The following is a 17,166-nucleotide window of genomic DNA, read 5'->3' as shown; positions in this document are numbered from 1 at the left end:
TTATTTCGTGATACATACGTGTGGTAGAATAATAAAATATGTGGTATAGCAAAATACAAGTGTTTTGCTTCCGTATTTTTTATTTAGTTTGCTGTCTTGTATATCCCACCTGTTTAGGATATACGGCAGCGAGCGGGATTTATGCCCGAAGCATACAAAGTGCGCTGATTGAATTCAGTGCACTAAATGCAATAAACGCATTATGAAATATGTACCTCATGTCATAACACTTATAATGTATGTAGGAAGATTGTAACTATTATTTATTATTTCATTTGTGCGTTTTCATTGTGCGTTCGCACAAAATGCAAGAAATCCGGATTACATCTGTTCGGGGATGTGTTTTTCATAACAAAATTATTTACAGATTTTAGGATGCTTATTTGCATCAAAATTTTAGATTAGTCTATAATAAAAGAATCGATGTCTATGAGGATATAATTAAATTACTTGTCAATAGTACTGTTACTGCTCTGTAGATCTGTGCTCTTAGAATTGCGTTTAAAGATTACAAATAAATTCAGCGCGCAGTTTGAGGGATTGGATATAAGTATATAAATTCATACAGAATTATTTCAACAGTAAAGATTCAGCTTGACTAATATTCTTAAGGCTTCCACGGGTACTTTCTATATAAAGATTATGCGTTTTGCGAGTTTCCTCTGTGTCCAGATCCATTCTTGGAATGCCAACATTTCGCCTTCATTAGGACAAGGTGCAGCCTGATACTTAGTATACATGCAGTAGATACATTCAGTATTAGACTGCTCCTCGCTCTGATGAAGTGAACTGCAAGGTTCATGAAATGTTGGCATTCCAAGAGTGGATCTGGACACGGAAGAAATCCGCGAAACGCATAATCTTTATATTTAGCTTGACTATTTAAAATCTTTATGTCCAATTCGTTGCGTAGTCGCATTATGATCTTATAAGGCACTTTGTAATATTTTTATACTCTTAGGATATTCCATGCATATTTATAATACATATAATTTCTATTTAATATATTTATTTTTATGTATTTAATCTTACCCCAAAATCACGAATTCCGTTATTGCCATGGTTAATTTGGTAGTTGCCATCGTCTCCAGCGTCGTCGTCGTCGTCGTTGTCGTCATCATCATCGTCGTCATCGTCATCGTCGTCGCTGTCATCGTCATCGTCGTTGTTGTCGTCATCGTCGTTGTTGTCGTCATCGTCGTTGTTGTCGTCATCGTCGTCGTCGTCAGTCGTTGTTGTCGTCTCGTCATCGTTGTCATTGTAGTCATGCTTGATGTTGTAATTGTTTTCTTCTATGTTATTCCGTAAACTATTTTTAAGATCTCTGCCGGACTAATTAAAAAAAAAAAGAACGTTAAAGTTTAAATTATTGTAATAAAAATTCATTAACTATGTCAATTTAGCAAATAATATTTAGATAATAATACTTTATATATAAAATTATACTAAATTAAATATATAAATATTGAGTTGAAGGGAAAGTTCTGCGATACTTTGTTATTTTTTTCAAAAATTATATGTACAATATCTTTTTTAAAAATAATCAAAAATTAAATTTAAAAAAAAGTTTTTAAATCTTGAAATCTCTACTTTCAAATGGTTATCATATTTTTTAAATTTATGTGAGTTTTATAATTTTTATAGAAAATTATAAGCTGAGAAAAAGAAAAATTTTTCGTCTTACTTTAGGGGTCTGTCACGTGGCAAAAAAAATTTTCAAAAATTTTTGACTATCTCTATCGTGAAAGTTTGGAGTTTTCCTTACAAAATCATTTTTTAAAAATGTTCGTACAATTTTTTGTTCTTGAGTTATTCGCGAGTTAAGTAAAAAGAAACTTTGATTGCTATAACTTTATTAAAAATCATCATATTACAATTAAAAAAACAAATTCTTAAAGCTGAAACGTTGCTCTATCGAATAGTATTATGCTATTTTTTAATGTAAAATATATAAAAATTTGAGTTAAAAATGTGATATTATTATCCTTATAACCATTGCGCAATGGAAAAAAGACAATAATATCACATTTTTAGCTCAAATGTATAGATATTCGATTTAAAAAAAAAATTACATTTTTACAATTACTACTTGATAGACCAACGTTTCAATTTTAAGAATTTGTTTTATTAATTACGGTACGATGATGATTTTTAACGAAATTATGAGCAATCAAAATCGGAATGTTGTTTTATTTGTATAGTAGAGAGCGTCATTAGGATCGGTCAAAGTTGGAAGTGAAAGAAAAAATGTTATATGCATAAATATGTATAGATATGTATAAACATATATAAATATTCATATAATCATACATAATTTTATATTAAATATGTTCATACATCCTTCTTTCTTTTGTAAAATTACTTTTTAATGTAATAGAAATAACAATAATAATGTGAAAATGTTAAAAATAATTAAAAGGGTAATTTTTACACTTTATTTTAGAAAAAAATCAAGTTTGAAGAAATGTAAAAAAATTACTTATTTATAATTATATATAAAATTATGCATAATTGTGTATGAGAAATTTTTTTTAACATTTTTTCAAAGTAATTTTTTTCTAAAACAAACAATGCAAAAATTATTCCTTTAATTTATTTTTTATGTTTTTACATTACTATTGTTATTTCTATTCACTAAAAAGTAATTTTATAATAGAAAGAGGTATGAACATATGTACGGACATATTTCATATATGATTATATGTTTATGTATGTTTATACATATTAATACATATTATTGTATAATGTATGAAAAGTTTTTTCTTATATCAAATTTATAGTAACATGCGGGAAACTTACTATCTGGGTATGTTATTAAAATATTATTACTGAAAATTAATACATAATCAGTTATGATGTAGCTAACATCTTTTCCTTATATTTGATGAAAATATGCTAAAGAAATATCGAAAACTATATTTACAATATAATAAATTATTAGAAAAGTTTTTCAGGAAATAGTTCTCTTCCTGTTGCTTTCGGATTGCTTTATACAAAGGGATTAGCATCTCCGTTACAACAATCGTAATTGCAATCGAAAGGAAATTTGTAATCAGTAAATATTTATCTTTTTGTGTCAAGGGGCATGAATGGCTATCTGGGAAATTTTAACATGCTCACTGGATGTCTAACACAACTTCTGACATTAAAAATGCGCCATCTTATGTACGTTATCCTATGAACGTCCAAATAATAAATGTTTGAAAAATCGGACTTACGATGATGTTCATTTCATGTCCGTGAAAAATAAATAAAATGGACCTGAAATATAGGTCTATACAACGTTCTGTGCTAACTGAATAATAGTACAAATATAATAAAATGTTTTTATTAATATAATTAGGCATAGCCAAAAGGGAAGGGAGAACAAGAAATCGTGCATTCTCTTAATTTTAAAGAAAAATGTAATAATTAAAAAAAATTTATATATTTATGCATACTGAGCATTCACAATAAATTAATTTTGCCAGAAAAGAAGGAATCGGAGGTAAAAGATTATAGAAAGATCTTCTAAGAATCTAAAACGATTAATGTTATAAATTTAAATTTATCTGACCACGAAAAAAATGCTATTGATTCAATTAAAATTTATATTACGGGTTGTCACTAACATAGGTAATTAATTCATGTACATTTTTATTGACATAAAGGTATAAAATATTATCTCAATAATCAAGATCCTTATGTCAATAAAAATGTATATGAATTAATCACTTATGTTGACTTATGTTGAATCATAGAAGTAAACGGTGCCCATTTTGAACAGTTACTGCAATAAACAAATATTGAAGATAAGGACAAATATAATAGAATTTTTCAAATTTTGTGACACTGAATAATTCTCGAATGGAAGTCAATATATCAACTTCCGCATAAAACTAAAAGCTTTTTTTTTTATGCCTTTTTATATGATGTGCTACAATAGGAGGGTTCCATTTGAAATGTTTAAGTTGAGGTCCCCCTAGGCACCCCCTTAAGGGAAAAATCTCCCCGACCTTCTTAAAAAAGTAGCCTCTCCAAATAATCGAACACGTATTTCGCGATTTTTTTTTATTTTGAATCATTTCCAAAATATAGGAACGATAACAGATCTTATAGGCACTTTGTATGTACATACAATACATATATACCATATTTGTAGTCACTCGACCTGCGCGCTGAAATTTTATCGAATTTAAAAATGCAATTAAACTGCTGAAATAATATAACAATTAAATTGATTAGGCACTTATTAAAGAATTCTTTTGCTGGAAATCTGTAAATAAATTTATTTATTGCAAAAAATATTATTTTAGCCGAGATTCGAACCCGGATTTCTAACATTCCATCCGAACGGATCTTAAGTCTTTAAGCTACCGAGACCTTTTAATATTCTTCTTAATAATCAATGTATATATATATGGAAATAACGTCTGAATGATTAGAAATATGGTATATGCATGTACATATATACATTAATTCACATTAAATTATTTAAGTATTAAAAAAATCTAACTTTGAGCGTTATAGCCATTATTTTCTATTTCCTATTTGTCGAATTTACATATGTATAATTTGCTCTCTCTCTCTCTCTCTCTCTCTCTCTCTCTCTCTCTCTCTCTGTATAATTTATTTTTATTTATTTAATCTTACCCAGTCACGAACTCCGTTAATACCGTGGCTGTTTTGATTGTTGCCATTGTCGCCGTCGACGTTGTTATTAGCATCATCATCATTGTCGTCGTCGTCATCGTCATCGTCATCGCCATTGTCATCATCGTCATCGTCATTGTCATCATCGTCGTCGTCGTCATCGTCGTCGTCGTCGTCGTCGTCATCGCCGTCGTAGTCGTCGTCATTGTCGTCATCGTCGTCGTCATTGTAGTCGCGTTTGACGTTTTCGTAATTCTTTTCTTCCATATTTAGTATGCTATTTTTAGCTTCTCTGTCTGACTAATTAAAAAGAACGTAGAATATTAATTTAATAAAGATTGATGTACTAATTCAGCTAATAATATTTAACTAATAATACTTTATGCACAAAATTTTCAAAGAAATAAATAATAAATTTTAATAAGTTTGCTCTCGATGTTTGTTTTCACAACTTCGGATTACATCGAATACTGGCCATCCTCTGTGTTCATTCTGTACCTACGTCCAATTAATGGACGTCTTAAATGGGATGACATCTATTTCATGTCCATGGATGTATAGAAGTAAAATGGACATAAAATGGATGTCCATAGACGTCTTGTGCTACTTGAGTAGCACAAGAAACGTTTTTGTTATGTGTTATACGTACTTCTAAACTTTAAAATAGTTGATTTTTAGGTTTTGACATTTTCTTAAAGTACCTTTAAAATATTTTCTATAAATTTGAAATCTATCGGACAAAAATTGACGAAGTTATGCAAATTTAAACATATATCAGGTATAGAATGGCAACTGCACAAAAGCAGATCCTTTCTACGATCATGTGAGTTATATATTTTATACCAATACATTATATTTGTGTTATGTAATTATACGAGTCTATACAAAGTGCTTGAATCAACCAATTTGGAAAATTAATCCGAAAATCAAGTTGTAGTAAGATCGTTAAAACAGCTGTTTATATCGCTGCTAGTACCTATATTTAACGAACATAATGTTGTATTTCTCAATGCTTAGGTTATTGGAATAAGTATTAGCCCGAATGTTCATATCGAAAAAGAAGACCTTACGCTTATTAAAATTTTGATTTTCTGCTTTGCATGCAGTAGAGGATTCAAGAGACAAGAATACTTCGGCAATAAATTTAAATTAAAGTTTTGGAGGCTGCAATTCATTTGGAGAGTTTATTATATGGTCCTGGAATATACGATTCCGTGTTAGTTAAAAAATTTGCATTTACTTGATTGCAAATGTTAACTTAAAACTTTAAAACGCTTTTTCTTTAACACATTTTTAAAATGTGGTGACCAAAATATCTTGCGGAACTACTGTACTAATCATAATAAAATTTGCTAGACTTTTTCAACACTAAAAGTTCTAGTGCCTAGTTGTGATATCTTTTACCGTTGCGTTTTTATTTCAACGATAAAGAACGAGCGATTTTTTGGTTTTGAAAATCATACTTCGATTTTGAACTGCCGCCATTTTGTTATAAATTAATTTTTCAAAAAAATGAATGGTCAGGCCCTAGATAATCTTATATATTATATTAACTAAATTTGTCCAGCTTTTTAATGAAGTAGCTGAAGTAGAAAATGCGTTGCCGCAAAACACTTTTAACAAAATTAATCCTAAGAGATTACCTATCTCTTTATTTATCAATACATTACTATAAAAAATTAGAGTTGCCCTTAAAATATTTGTATTTAAATACTTATGTTTGTTTCAAAACATCTTTAAGCTTTTTCAAAAAAAATTCTCAAAGACACGTGTTTTTATCGCTTTGCAATTAAGTATAACCTCTTAGTATGTATTAATAGATAGTCAAAGGGAAAGGGCAAGAAGTCGTGCTCTACCTTAAAAAAAGAAAATAATTACAAAATATATATTATATATTATGGACTATGTTTATCAAGCATTCACAAGAAATTGATTTTGGAAAAAAAGAAAAAAATAATTGAAAATTATAAAAAGATTTTCTTCAGAATCGGCTAGTATTATAAATAAGTTTTTCTTTAGTTTGAAGAATCAGTTAAGAGTAGACAATTTTTAGAGAAAAGTAAAATAAATTAATAAATTAAATACGTGATTTTGTGCTAATAAAAGTAATTAATTAAAAATAATAAAGTAATTTATTTGCTAATAATTCATTAAAAATCATAATATGACACCATGGGCATATCCAGAAAGGTGATTTTGGGGATTTAAATCCCTCCCCCGAAATTTTTTATGAATTATTTTATTTTGAGAGGGTCCCGTTAGTGTACATCCTGATAGCACATTCAAATCGGTTGGTCTAATAATTGTTTACTGCTTTAGTAATGAGAATATTTTATTTAGAATTTTGGCGATGTACTACATGTTTTATCGAATGCTTCTCTTTTACTTTTAAATGTAAAAAACATACAATTTTTGACTTTGTGTGCGTTTTTTGCTGTTACATAAAATATATTTTTCTTCTCGTTATTAAAACCATATAATTTTTAATATTTCTATTCGTTTGAGCTTTTTGACAAAATATGCGAACCGCAGGGAAAATTTCTATAAGGTTTATCCCGCGCAAAAAACAGAATATATGCTATAATTAATACATTCTTGTAGTAACTGTATTACCCTTTTTAAAAAAAATTTGTTAAAAAAAGAAGTAAAACATGATATACAAAACGTAACATTTCTTTTCAAAATGAAGTATGAGGAGATATTAAAAGTTATAAAAATATTCAAATGGAATACATTAATGTTAAAAATTATGATATTTATAAACATTCATATTTGTAAATTACAACAATAAAAATGGTGCAATGACATTCTTTTTAATACAATAGTAAAATTCTTTTTTTTTTTGGTTGTCATTCCGATTAGTGCACGGTACATCGCTGGGTTGATTGAAAATCTCTCTCTAAAAAAAATTTCACGATATGCCTATGTATGAAATAAAACATGTTTATGTAGTCTGTACCATATGTCTACTTTCCGCCTCTTCCCGCCCATACAACAAAGAATTAATATCTCTATAATATTGCTGTAACATACAATGTTGCAGCAATTTTTGTGCAACTTTATGCTGTAGGAGCGAATCCAAAGGTTTAAATTCTAATTTGACCTCTCTCTCTCTCTAAATAAAATCCGTTTATATATTTTTTATACTTTTTTAAGAAAATATTTCATGCATATTTATAATACAATATAATTTGAAAACAATACAAATTGATAAAAATCATATCGTTCTCTATCAACTATTTTACCAAGGCCATCTCACTATGTTCCATACATAGCTGTATTTTGAAATTTTACTCAAAAGAATTTAGAAAGTATTCTCTTTTATTTTAAATATACCTATAATGCAATAATTTTTGTAGTTTTAATAAATTTTAATAATAAAAATATGCAATAATAGTTAAATTACATGTATAAGAAATTTTTCATGCATGAATATGTATAAATATGTATAAACATTCATAATATAATAAATTATATATGTTTATAAACATTTATACATAAATATTCTAAATAATCTAAATTCTTTATTCTTGAATGAGACAGACGATAAAATGTGTTTGTACAGAGTTATTTAAAAAGTATTCTAGGAGAAGAGTGCACGAAATGCCACATGTGGGTACATTCTAAATGTATAAAAGCTAATAATCATATATTTGTTATAACTGTAATTCGGATAATAATTCGGATTAGATAAATTGTTATTTATCTAATAACAAGGTACAAAGTTATACTTTTTATTTTATAAATATGCTCATGTTTAAAATGCATTTTTATGAAAGCCTTGTTGTAAAGATTAAATATACATTAACCTTTATTTTAATAATGTTAATTAAATTACCCCATACCATTATTCATCTTACCCCGCTCTTGGGGTTAGTTTAATCAGATGGAATGTATTAGAAATGCATTTTTTTTCATATAGTTATCAGTTTTCTCTTATTATTAAAATATTATTAAATAGTCAAATGTATGTAGTAATTGATGTAAAATTTATTTTTTTAATAAGTCTCTTAATTTTGTCTGTAAAAATTTGAAATTAAAAAATGAGTTTATTATCCTCGGTCTCTCCTACTACTTGGATTTACTACTTGGAATACTTTTTTATTTGATGCATATCACTTGAGTTAAATAAATTTTATCTATAATAATTTTTAAAAGAGATTTAAAAAAAAAATATATATATATATAATATTATTACTTATATAGATAATTATATATATATATATATATATATATATATATATATATACTATATATATTATTACTAGATTGAAATAGGAATACCTCTAATAAGAATACAAAAGAAACATAACATAATACTTAGGTTTTACTATATATAAATTAATAAAGGTACTTTAAGTTACCAAAAAATCATGGTTTTTATAATTGCCAATGTCGTCAATATCATCAATGTCGACAATGTCGTCATCATCGTCGATGTCGTCACTGTCAGTAGTAGGATTGTCGTTAGTGGTAATGTCGTCATCATCACCGTCATCGTCATCATTATTGTTAGCGTAGTTGTTGCAACGAGGGTAAGTTTTGTGATTGTTGTCATCATAGTTACGTTTGATGTTGTAATAATCGTTTTCTTCTATATTGTTTAGTAAGTTATTTTTAAGATTTCTGCCAGACTAATTAAAACATCATAAAAGATTAAATTAATAAAAACTTATTAACTGCCAATTAGATAATAATATTTAACTAATAATATTTTATACACAAAATTACCGAGTTATTACATAAATGTTGGTACATAAATATAATAAATTTTAATAAGTACGCTAATGTAATTTTCTCGCTTTGTAAATCATTTTTTATTGTCTTAATATTATATTTATTATTGCAACTAAATATTTTTTTTATGTTACAAATATTACTTACAAGAATATTATTTCCAACACTATGTTATGTATAAACAGGTATACAAATGACTAAATAAAAGTATTGGACCGATCAAATATCTTTAAAGTTACTAAAAAGTGTTTTATTGTATCGTTTTAAAAAAATTTGGATATCAGAGCTACAAGAGTATTAAATAAAAAGTAGAAGTTTCCATTAAAAATTTTAAAGTTAGCTTTGTAAGCTTGTCAATGGTGTTTGTAAAAGTATTGCCATTTGATGTATTTGTTAAAATCTTACAATTCTTTTATGAAATATCTTTTTTCAAATCGTTTGTTTTGAAGACATTTTATCATTCAATACTTTTAATTTACCCTGTATATATTATCTCAGCTAATGCTAATCTAATAAATATTCGTAAAAAGTTTATAAAAAGTTTCTAAAATTCCAAAATAACTTTCTAACAGTATTTCGAAATATTTCAAAATTTTACAGAATATAAGAGCAACATTTAAATAATCGTTAAAAATTTAATTTACATTTTTACATATTTGGAGATTGTTCCATATATAATTTGCAAAATCATAATTTTTCTAAAAATTCTAAGTCCAGAGATCCCTGAATTCATTTTTAAACGAAAGTATAGTTAAAAACAAATTTCTTTTATTTTCATCTTAGATCCCAATTTTGATCCACTTCACAAGTAAAATGCTGCGCTCTTTATATTCTTCCCTTCTTTGGATTCTTCATTTCTTTCTTTTACTTTCTCTTAATAAATTTCTGACTTGTTAAGGTAGATCATAGTGCCATGATTCAATTCACATGAATACAACTAACTCAAAGACTAGTTTCTACAGAAATAGCACTACTTCTTTAATGTATTTTAATAAACGGAATTCTATCAAGTCCCACGAATATGATTTGTAAAGTAAAGTATGATATTCTCAGGGTTGGCAACATTATCTTATAAAAATAATTCATTACCATTACCGTTCTTTTTCCTAAAAAATAACTCGTTTTCGTTATTCGTTATTGATTTGCAAAAGTAACTCGTTATTGTTACTCAAAATGTAACGAGTCGTTACTTTTTTTTCTTGACACTAATAGAATATTATATTCAGATTTTTGTAATAAATGTAAAAAAGATGTCAAAACTCTATTTTTTAGTAGAGGAATAGAGCTAAAAAAATATAGTAAACACATTATGCGTTATTCTAATGAATAGATGCTGTCATATCACATACTCGTATAATATATACCTACTGCATTTTTTGTAATTTTTATAGTTATATAAATTTATTTCTCGTATTACTTTTAATAAAATATCTTTAAATTATACATTAATTCTTAATACATATACAATTTTCTTTTACTGTGCATAATGGGTCGTTAATTACCATAATTTTTGCAAATATACAAAAATTATGAATAGATTCTTGTATATATTTTAACATTTTTTTTTAAATATTTATGAAGTTGTATATTTAAAAAGAAAGAAAGAATAAAAAGAATTATTTAGCCAGGTGCAGTATTTCGAAGAAAAGAAACAAGATACGCATAACTCATCGTGAATACTCTAAGGATAATATTATTATATATTATAATAAAAAAATAATATTGTTTGTAATCTGCATTATATACATATATTTAATTTGTGAGATATGACACAAAAAAAATTTTATTTTAAGAAATTAAATATACTGTAAAGATTATTTCCAGAATTTCATGTGATCTCATCACCATATACATAAAGAGTTAATCTAAACGTGTGAATTGTGAATATAATGTAAGAAGGCGTCGTGATCGCGTGATTTAGACAGCCAATCAGACCGTTAATGTTTCATCTCTGTTTTCTAGGGCTACAGTGACGACTAAACTTTTACGTAGTTAGAAATAAAGTAATAATAAAAATAACTAGTGAAATCATTACCGTTACCCCAAAAATATAATTGCGTTACCATGAATATTACTCAGAAGAAAATGTAACGTCGTTACCCATTCATTATTAAAAAAAGTACTTGTAATGGACGTTACAAATATAACGCGTTATATTGCCAACTCTGAAGATTCTTATTTAAGAGTTAATGCATCTTTCTTCAAAAGCTCTCTATCGGCGGGTATGTACATTAAAGCGATGAGTGATTTTAGTGATATATATACATATATATATATATACATATATATACAGAGTCATTTTAATCGAACCAGGCAAATATCTCAACAAACATGGAAGATACGGAAAAATATTTCAGACATAAGTTGTATTTAAAGGGGAATGTAAGATGATACCATTGGTTTGACCTTATATAGATAGTCGTTTGAAAGTTACATAAAGGTCACTTTTAATTTCTTAAATAGAAACTCCCATTTTTCATTGCATATTCTTGTAGCTTATCAAAATCTCGAAAGCTTTCCAAAACACTATAATAAAATTTTTTCATTAAGTTCTTCTCGAATATAGGATTCAAAAGTTACAATACCTCTATTAGTATTACCAAGGTGTCCGACCGACGATTAAAAATCTCTTGAATGTTGTTTAGGGTCATGATCTGAATAACATTTGTCAAAATCGAGGTCATTGCAGATTGTTCCTCTTATTTTTATTTTGCACTAAAAATTCATTTCTACATAAAAATGAAAATAAGAGGTACAACCTTCAATGACTTTGAACTTGACAAATGTTATTTAGAACATAATCCTGAATAACATTTAAGAGATTTTAACCATCGGTCGGGCACCTTGCGTAATGCTAATGTCTGCGATGCTGTAACTTGCAAGCCTTATAACTCGAAAAGTACTTAATGGAAATGAACTTACAGTGTTTTGGAAAGCTTTCGAGGTAAGCTACAAGAATACGTAATAAAAAATGGGGAGTTCCGTTTAAAAAATTCAAAGTAATCTTGTCCTGACCTTAACGACAACATCCAAAATCAAATCAATGGCATCTTATGTTCCCCTCAAAATCCCAAAATTTTTGTCTGAAACATTTTTCCTTAAAATGCACTGTTTAAGAAATATTTGAGGTGATCGATTAAAATGAGACATTCTGACACCCTCATATAGGGTGTCCCATAACTTTTTTGCCATCTGCTTTTGTGTAGATAGAACAGACTAAACTGAAAAAGTTCTTTACCATTTTTCAATTTTCGTATATTGTATTATAGTGTTAATAAGATATTAATTACTAAAAATTGCCGAATATAGTCTTGAATTTTTTACTCAAATGCTATCAATTTTACAGAAAAACTGCAACAGACAAAAATCATTAATTTTCTTCTCATAGAATTCTAAGAATTTTTTCAGAATTTTTTATCAATTTTTTAGTACTGCATTTTCTTATTTTTACTAATTAAGGAAATACGATATTAAAAAATTCTGAAAAAATGGTTAGAATTTTATGAAAAGAAATTAAATTTTTTTTTCGCTGTTTTTCTGTAAAATTAATAGTATTTGAGTAAAAAATTATTGAAAACTAATATTTAACGATTTTTAGCAATTAGTATCTCGTTAACCATTGTGAAAATTGCAAAATGGTAGAAGACTATTTCAGTTTAGTCTCTATCTATACAAAAGCGATTGGCAAAAACTTACACCCTGTAGACATACATATAACAAAAAGCGAGTTCATATATCATTCCGAACATTTTATTTAAATATTCTGTGAAAATTTTTTGCTATTTCAAAATATTCAGCAAATTGAAACTACACAGAAAAAATTTTTACCAATTATGATTAACATATCCAATTCAGGTCATAAATTAAAACGCTATATTAGGTGTACAATGTGATAACATTTATTTTGTTAAATCTATAAATTTTACGGAACGTTTTGATTTCACTTAGTTCTCATAAGCCATAGATAAAAATTATAATCTAGTAAGTGAAAAATCCTGTACAACAAAATCAACGCATAAAATTGGCGTTTGAATATGCTATGTCATAGACTCTGTAAAATAAAATAAAATTAACACATAGTAATAGTAAAATAACGCAAAATATTAACGCATAATAAAATTGATGCTCAAATGTCATATCTTGAATTAATTTTACTATGCGTTAATTTTATTCTATTGTACGGGATCTATGACATTGTACTTGTATATTCGAGTGTCAATTTTATTATATGTTAATTTTATTGTACGGGACTTTTTATTGTACTAGGTTATAATTTATATTCACTGCTGATGAGGACTAAGCGAAGTCGAAACGTTCCGTAAAATTTATAGATTTTAACAAAATAAACATTATCACATTATACACCTAATATAGCTCGCTAGCTTTAAATTTATGACTTGGGTAGTTTCTATATTTAATTGTGTGTAAGTTACACTAGCGTAAGAAGAGTGATACCGATCATTAATTTTACTTTGATATCTAACGTATTTCTTCCTAAAACTAACGCAGTCATTATTTTCCATGTAAGCAATAATATATAAAGTCTTTTTTAAAGAATTTAATAAAACAATTTCAACAATATTATATTTTAATATCTATGTTATAATAGTTATTTAAAAAGCACAATATGATTATTTTGATAATAACAGGATTTTCTTTTTATTTAAAAGATTCATACGAAGAAGATAAAATAATTATTTTTATTCTATTTTTATGCGTGTCAAACATACATTAAATCTCTTTTAATAAGATGAACGTTTTTATTGAATAACATATTTGAAATTATAGAGAGTGTTAGAACAAAAAATTTTTATTTTAATTTTAATTATATAACTTTTTTGACGATGCTGCAAGATTAGAAGTAAACATTAATCTTTTTGAAATATCTAGTACAAATTTTTTTATACGTTATTATATACATAACGGTTACAACTTTTTTAAGGCCCCGAAAGCTACTTTAAAAAAGCTTGGAAATCTCCAGAAGACTTGCCAACTTTGTTTGCATACTCCTCCTTAAGCTGCCGGCACACGATACTTATTTTCTTGCTGAATTACTAGCTAGATTCTTGCCACCTCGTGTCACTGTATTAACTACGATGCTGGTACTGTTAGTACTGTGTCAATATGCAAAATTCTAATCCAGCTAAAAATCCAGCAGAACAACAAGCATTGTGTCAATTTTATAAGATTTCTGGGCGTTTTTTCTTACAAGTAACGTGTCCATCTACGTGGCTGAGCCATGTATGAGATGAACGAGCTTATTTTTGATGAGACAATTTAATAGTATGAACAATTTATTTTAAAACATAGTTAAATAAAAATTATTTAATTTTAATAGAGAAATTTTGATTCTCAATTTGAAGATTATATTTTTTATGTGATATTTTTTTCCTCTCAAAAATTATTATAAATAAAGAGAATATATTTTTCTTCACTGTTAAATCTATAGTGTCAAATTTAACTTAATGTGAGTCGGCACTGCTCCTACTCAATCACATCATTATTTTTTACTAAAATAATAATTAAATTTGACACTATAACGTGTTAAATTTACACTATATAGTCCCAGATAGCCATTCATTTCTTAAATTTGACACTACAGATTTAACAGTGTTAGTTTAATCATATAAAATTTCTTTATGTAAACAAATTATATTGATTTAAATCTATACAATCTTATTTTAAGACTTTGAAAATGAAGATATTTTAAAATAAAAATATTCTTTCTTTCTATGTATAAATCAAACTTTTTATGAATGATTAGCGTTAGCTAAGATACACTATTAAAAGATTCTTTTTTATCTTTTAAATTTTTTATTTTCTACTTACGGAAGGATTCCCATCTCTTTTAACTTCATATGGTTTTGCTTCGATAAACTGTTAAGAACGACACAATGATCTAAATGATTTTTATTTATAAAATTGAATATAATATTAAGATGTATCAATTTGCGGTGTGTACTTACTGCTCTTTCAAAAACGCCTTCGATAGCTATCAAAATTAATAACGTATACAACGCCCGCATTGTCACTATCAATCGCAACACGATTTATATTTAGTGCGCGAATATATTAATTCTCTATAAAGTTATATTCTTCTACTTCGAGTATAAAACCAACTCATGTGTAAATTTCTGAAAAATATTTGGCGTTTGAGAAACTGAGAACTTCCTTTTAAAGGGATGTTGTCGTATCTTATCATTTGAAAATTAAGAAAATTAGAGGAGAAAAACACAGTTGTTTTTAAAAATTCTTAAAAGCAGTCATTTTCGTTATCGAGAGTAAGTATTGCGCAAATGTATTTATATCCATCTATGTTGCGTAAGATATCTAAAAGACATCTTTTAGATGTCTTATGTTTAAAAGATGTTTAAAAGACGTCTTTTAGATATCTTATGCAACATAAATGTTATCTGGGTGTAAATGCATATACAGTAGCACTCGAAAAGTATTTTTCAAGACATTTTATTCATTAATATACCTATTTCTATTAATATACCTGCGTACGTTATTAATTTGATGTAAACATTGGTGGCGTTGTTGTCACAGGAAAGAGTAAAATTCGATTTGTGCTACTGAAATCGTATATTGAAAGATTAGTTCTTTATTTCTCAACAAATATTTATAGTAAGGTGAATCATATGTATTTTGTATTGCCAATAATTAATACAAATAGCAAGTATACAAGTGTGTAATAAAATGTTTATGTATGTAGGTATTTGTTTACCTAAGTTTAACAATATCAAAACGCATAGTTCCAGTAGATTTGAAAGAGTGTATTTTAAACGCCGTACATATTAAGGAAATCCAGTTTGCAGTTGTCTGTCTGGTGTAAAAAAGGAAGGTTAACTGAAAATGTAAACAACAAACCACGCAACGATTGACCACATAAGACAACAGAAAGAATGGAAAAAAATCATCCGAATGAAATCAAATGCTGATCCGCATAAATTAGATAAGAAAATAAGGAATGATTTAGAAAGAAAATTTATTTATAAGCTACTTAATTATATATAATAGCTGTTTAAATTTTGAAACGTTGCTTGGCAGTTGTGGGTTTAAATGGGAGGACCTTATTTAAGAAACGAATGATTAGCGCAAAAAATCGAAAGACTATGCTTGCACTTGCAAAGAAATATTTGGCATGGACAAAGATGATTAGGCTAAAGTCTTACGGAGTGATAAAAGCAAATTCAATCTCTTTTCCTCTGATGGCATCCCAATATGTTTGCTATCCTAGAAATAAAAGAAATGATGTTCGGTATCAACAGAAAGAGACCTAAGAAAGGACATGAGTGCCTCCTTCTTGTAGCTTCAAAATGCATTCATGCATTATTGTCCTCTGAAGAAGTGGATATAAACTACACAACAATATCCATTTTTTGCAGTACTCCTGATGGAAATAAATTGTTGAAATCGTTGAAATTTCTATTAATTTGATTTTAGTTATTTCCTCTCTCAGGTTTCTTTCTGGTATCAAGTACCCACAGTAAAGCATAGTAAAGGAAGCATAATTGTCCGAAGGTGCTTTTTCCAGAAGTGAGACAGATTCCCCAATTCTGAGAGACAAGTAATGGATTGACTTATTTGTAGAGACATCTTAAAGGAACGTACACTGTTTTATGGTAAAAAAAATGTCCAAAAGTTGAATGTTTTAACAAAATAACAGTCCGAAGCTTTCTTCTCAACTTGTAAAGAATTTTTTGAAATAAAACAAAATTAAAGTTTTGAAGTGGTGTAGCCAAAGTCCGACTTAAATTCCATAAAACATCTTTGGCTAGAGGATATATATATATA

General features: G+C 27.3%; 1 protein-coding gene across 1 annotated transcript in view; it reads right to left on the bottom strand.

Annotated features, from left to right (window-relative positions):
* The window catches only part of LOC108751794 (probable ATP-dependent helicase PF08_0048), a 24,856-nt gene extending 9,342 nt beyond the window's left edge, over positions 1-15,514 (bottom strand). The window contains exons 1-3 of the mRNA XM_018492203.1: positions 15,336-15,514; positions 15,199-15,246; positions 8,997-9,266 (exon numbers count right to left, since the gene is read on the bottom strand). Coding sequence (XP_018347705.1) covers positions 8,997-9,266; positions 15,199-15,246; positions 15,336-15,395 — 378 coding nt within the window. The 5' untranslated portion in view covers positions 15,396-15,514. The remainder of the gene's footprint in view (positions 1-8,996; positions 9,267-15,198; positions 15,247-15,335) is intronic.
* Between the last annotated feature and the right edge of the window lie 1,652 nt (positions 15,515-17,166).

Source organism: Trachymyrmex septentrionalis, unplaced genomic scaffold (assembly GCF_001594115.1).
Source record: "Trachymyrmex septentrionalis isolate Tsep2-gDNA-1 unplaced genomic scaffold, Tsep1.0 scaffold52, whole genome shotgun sequence".
NCBI lineage: Eukaryota > Metazoa > Arthropoda > Insecta > Hymenoptera > Formicidae > Trachymyrmex > Trachymyrmex septentrionalis.
This window is presented reverse-complemented; position numbering and strand designations above follow the sequence as displayed.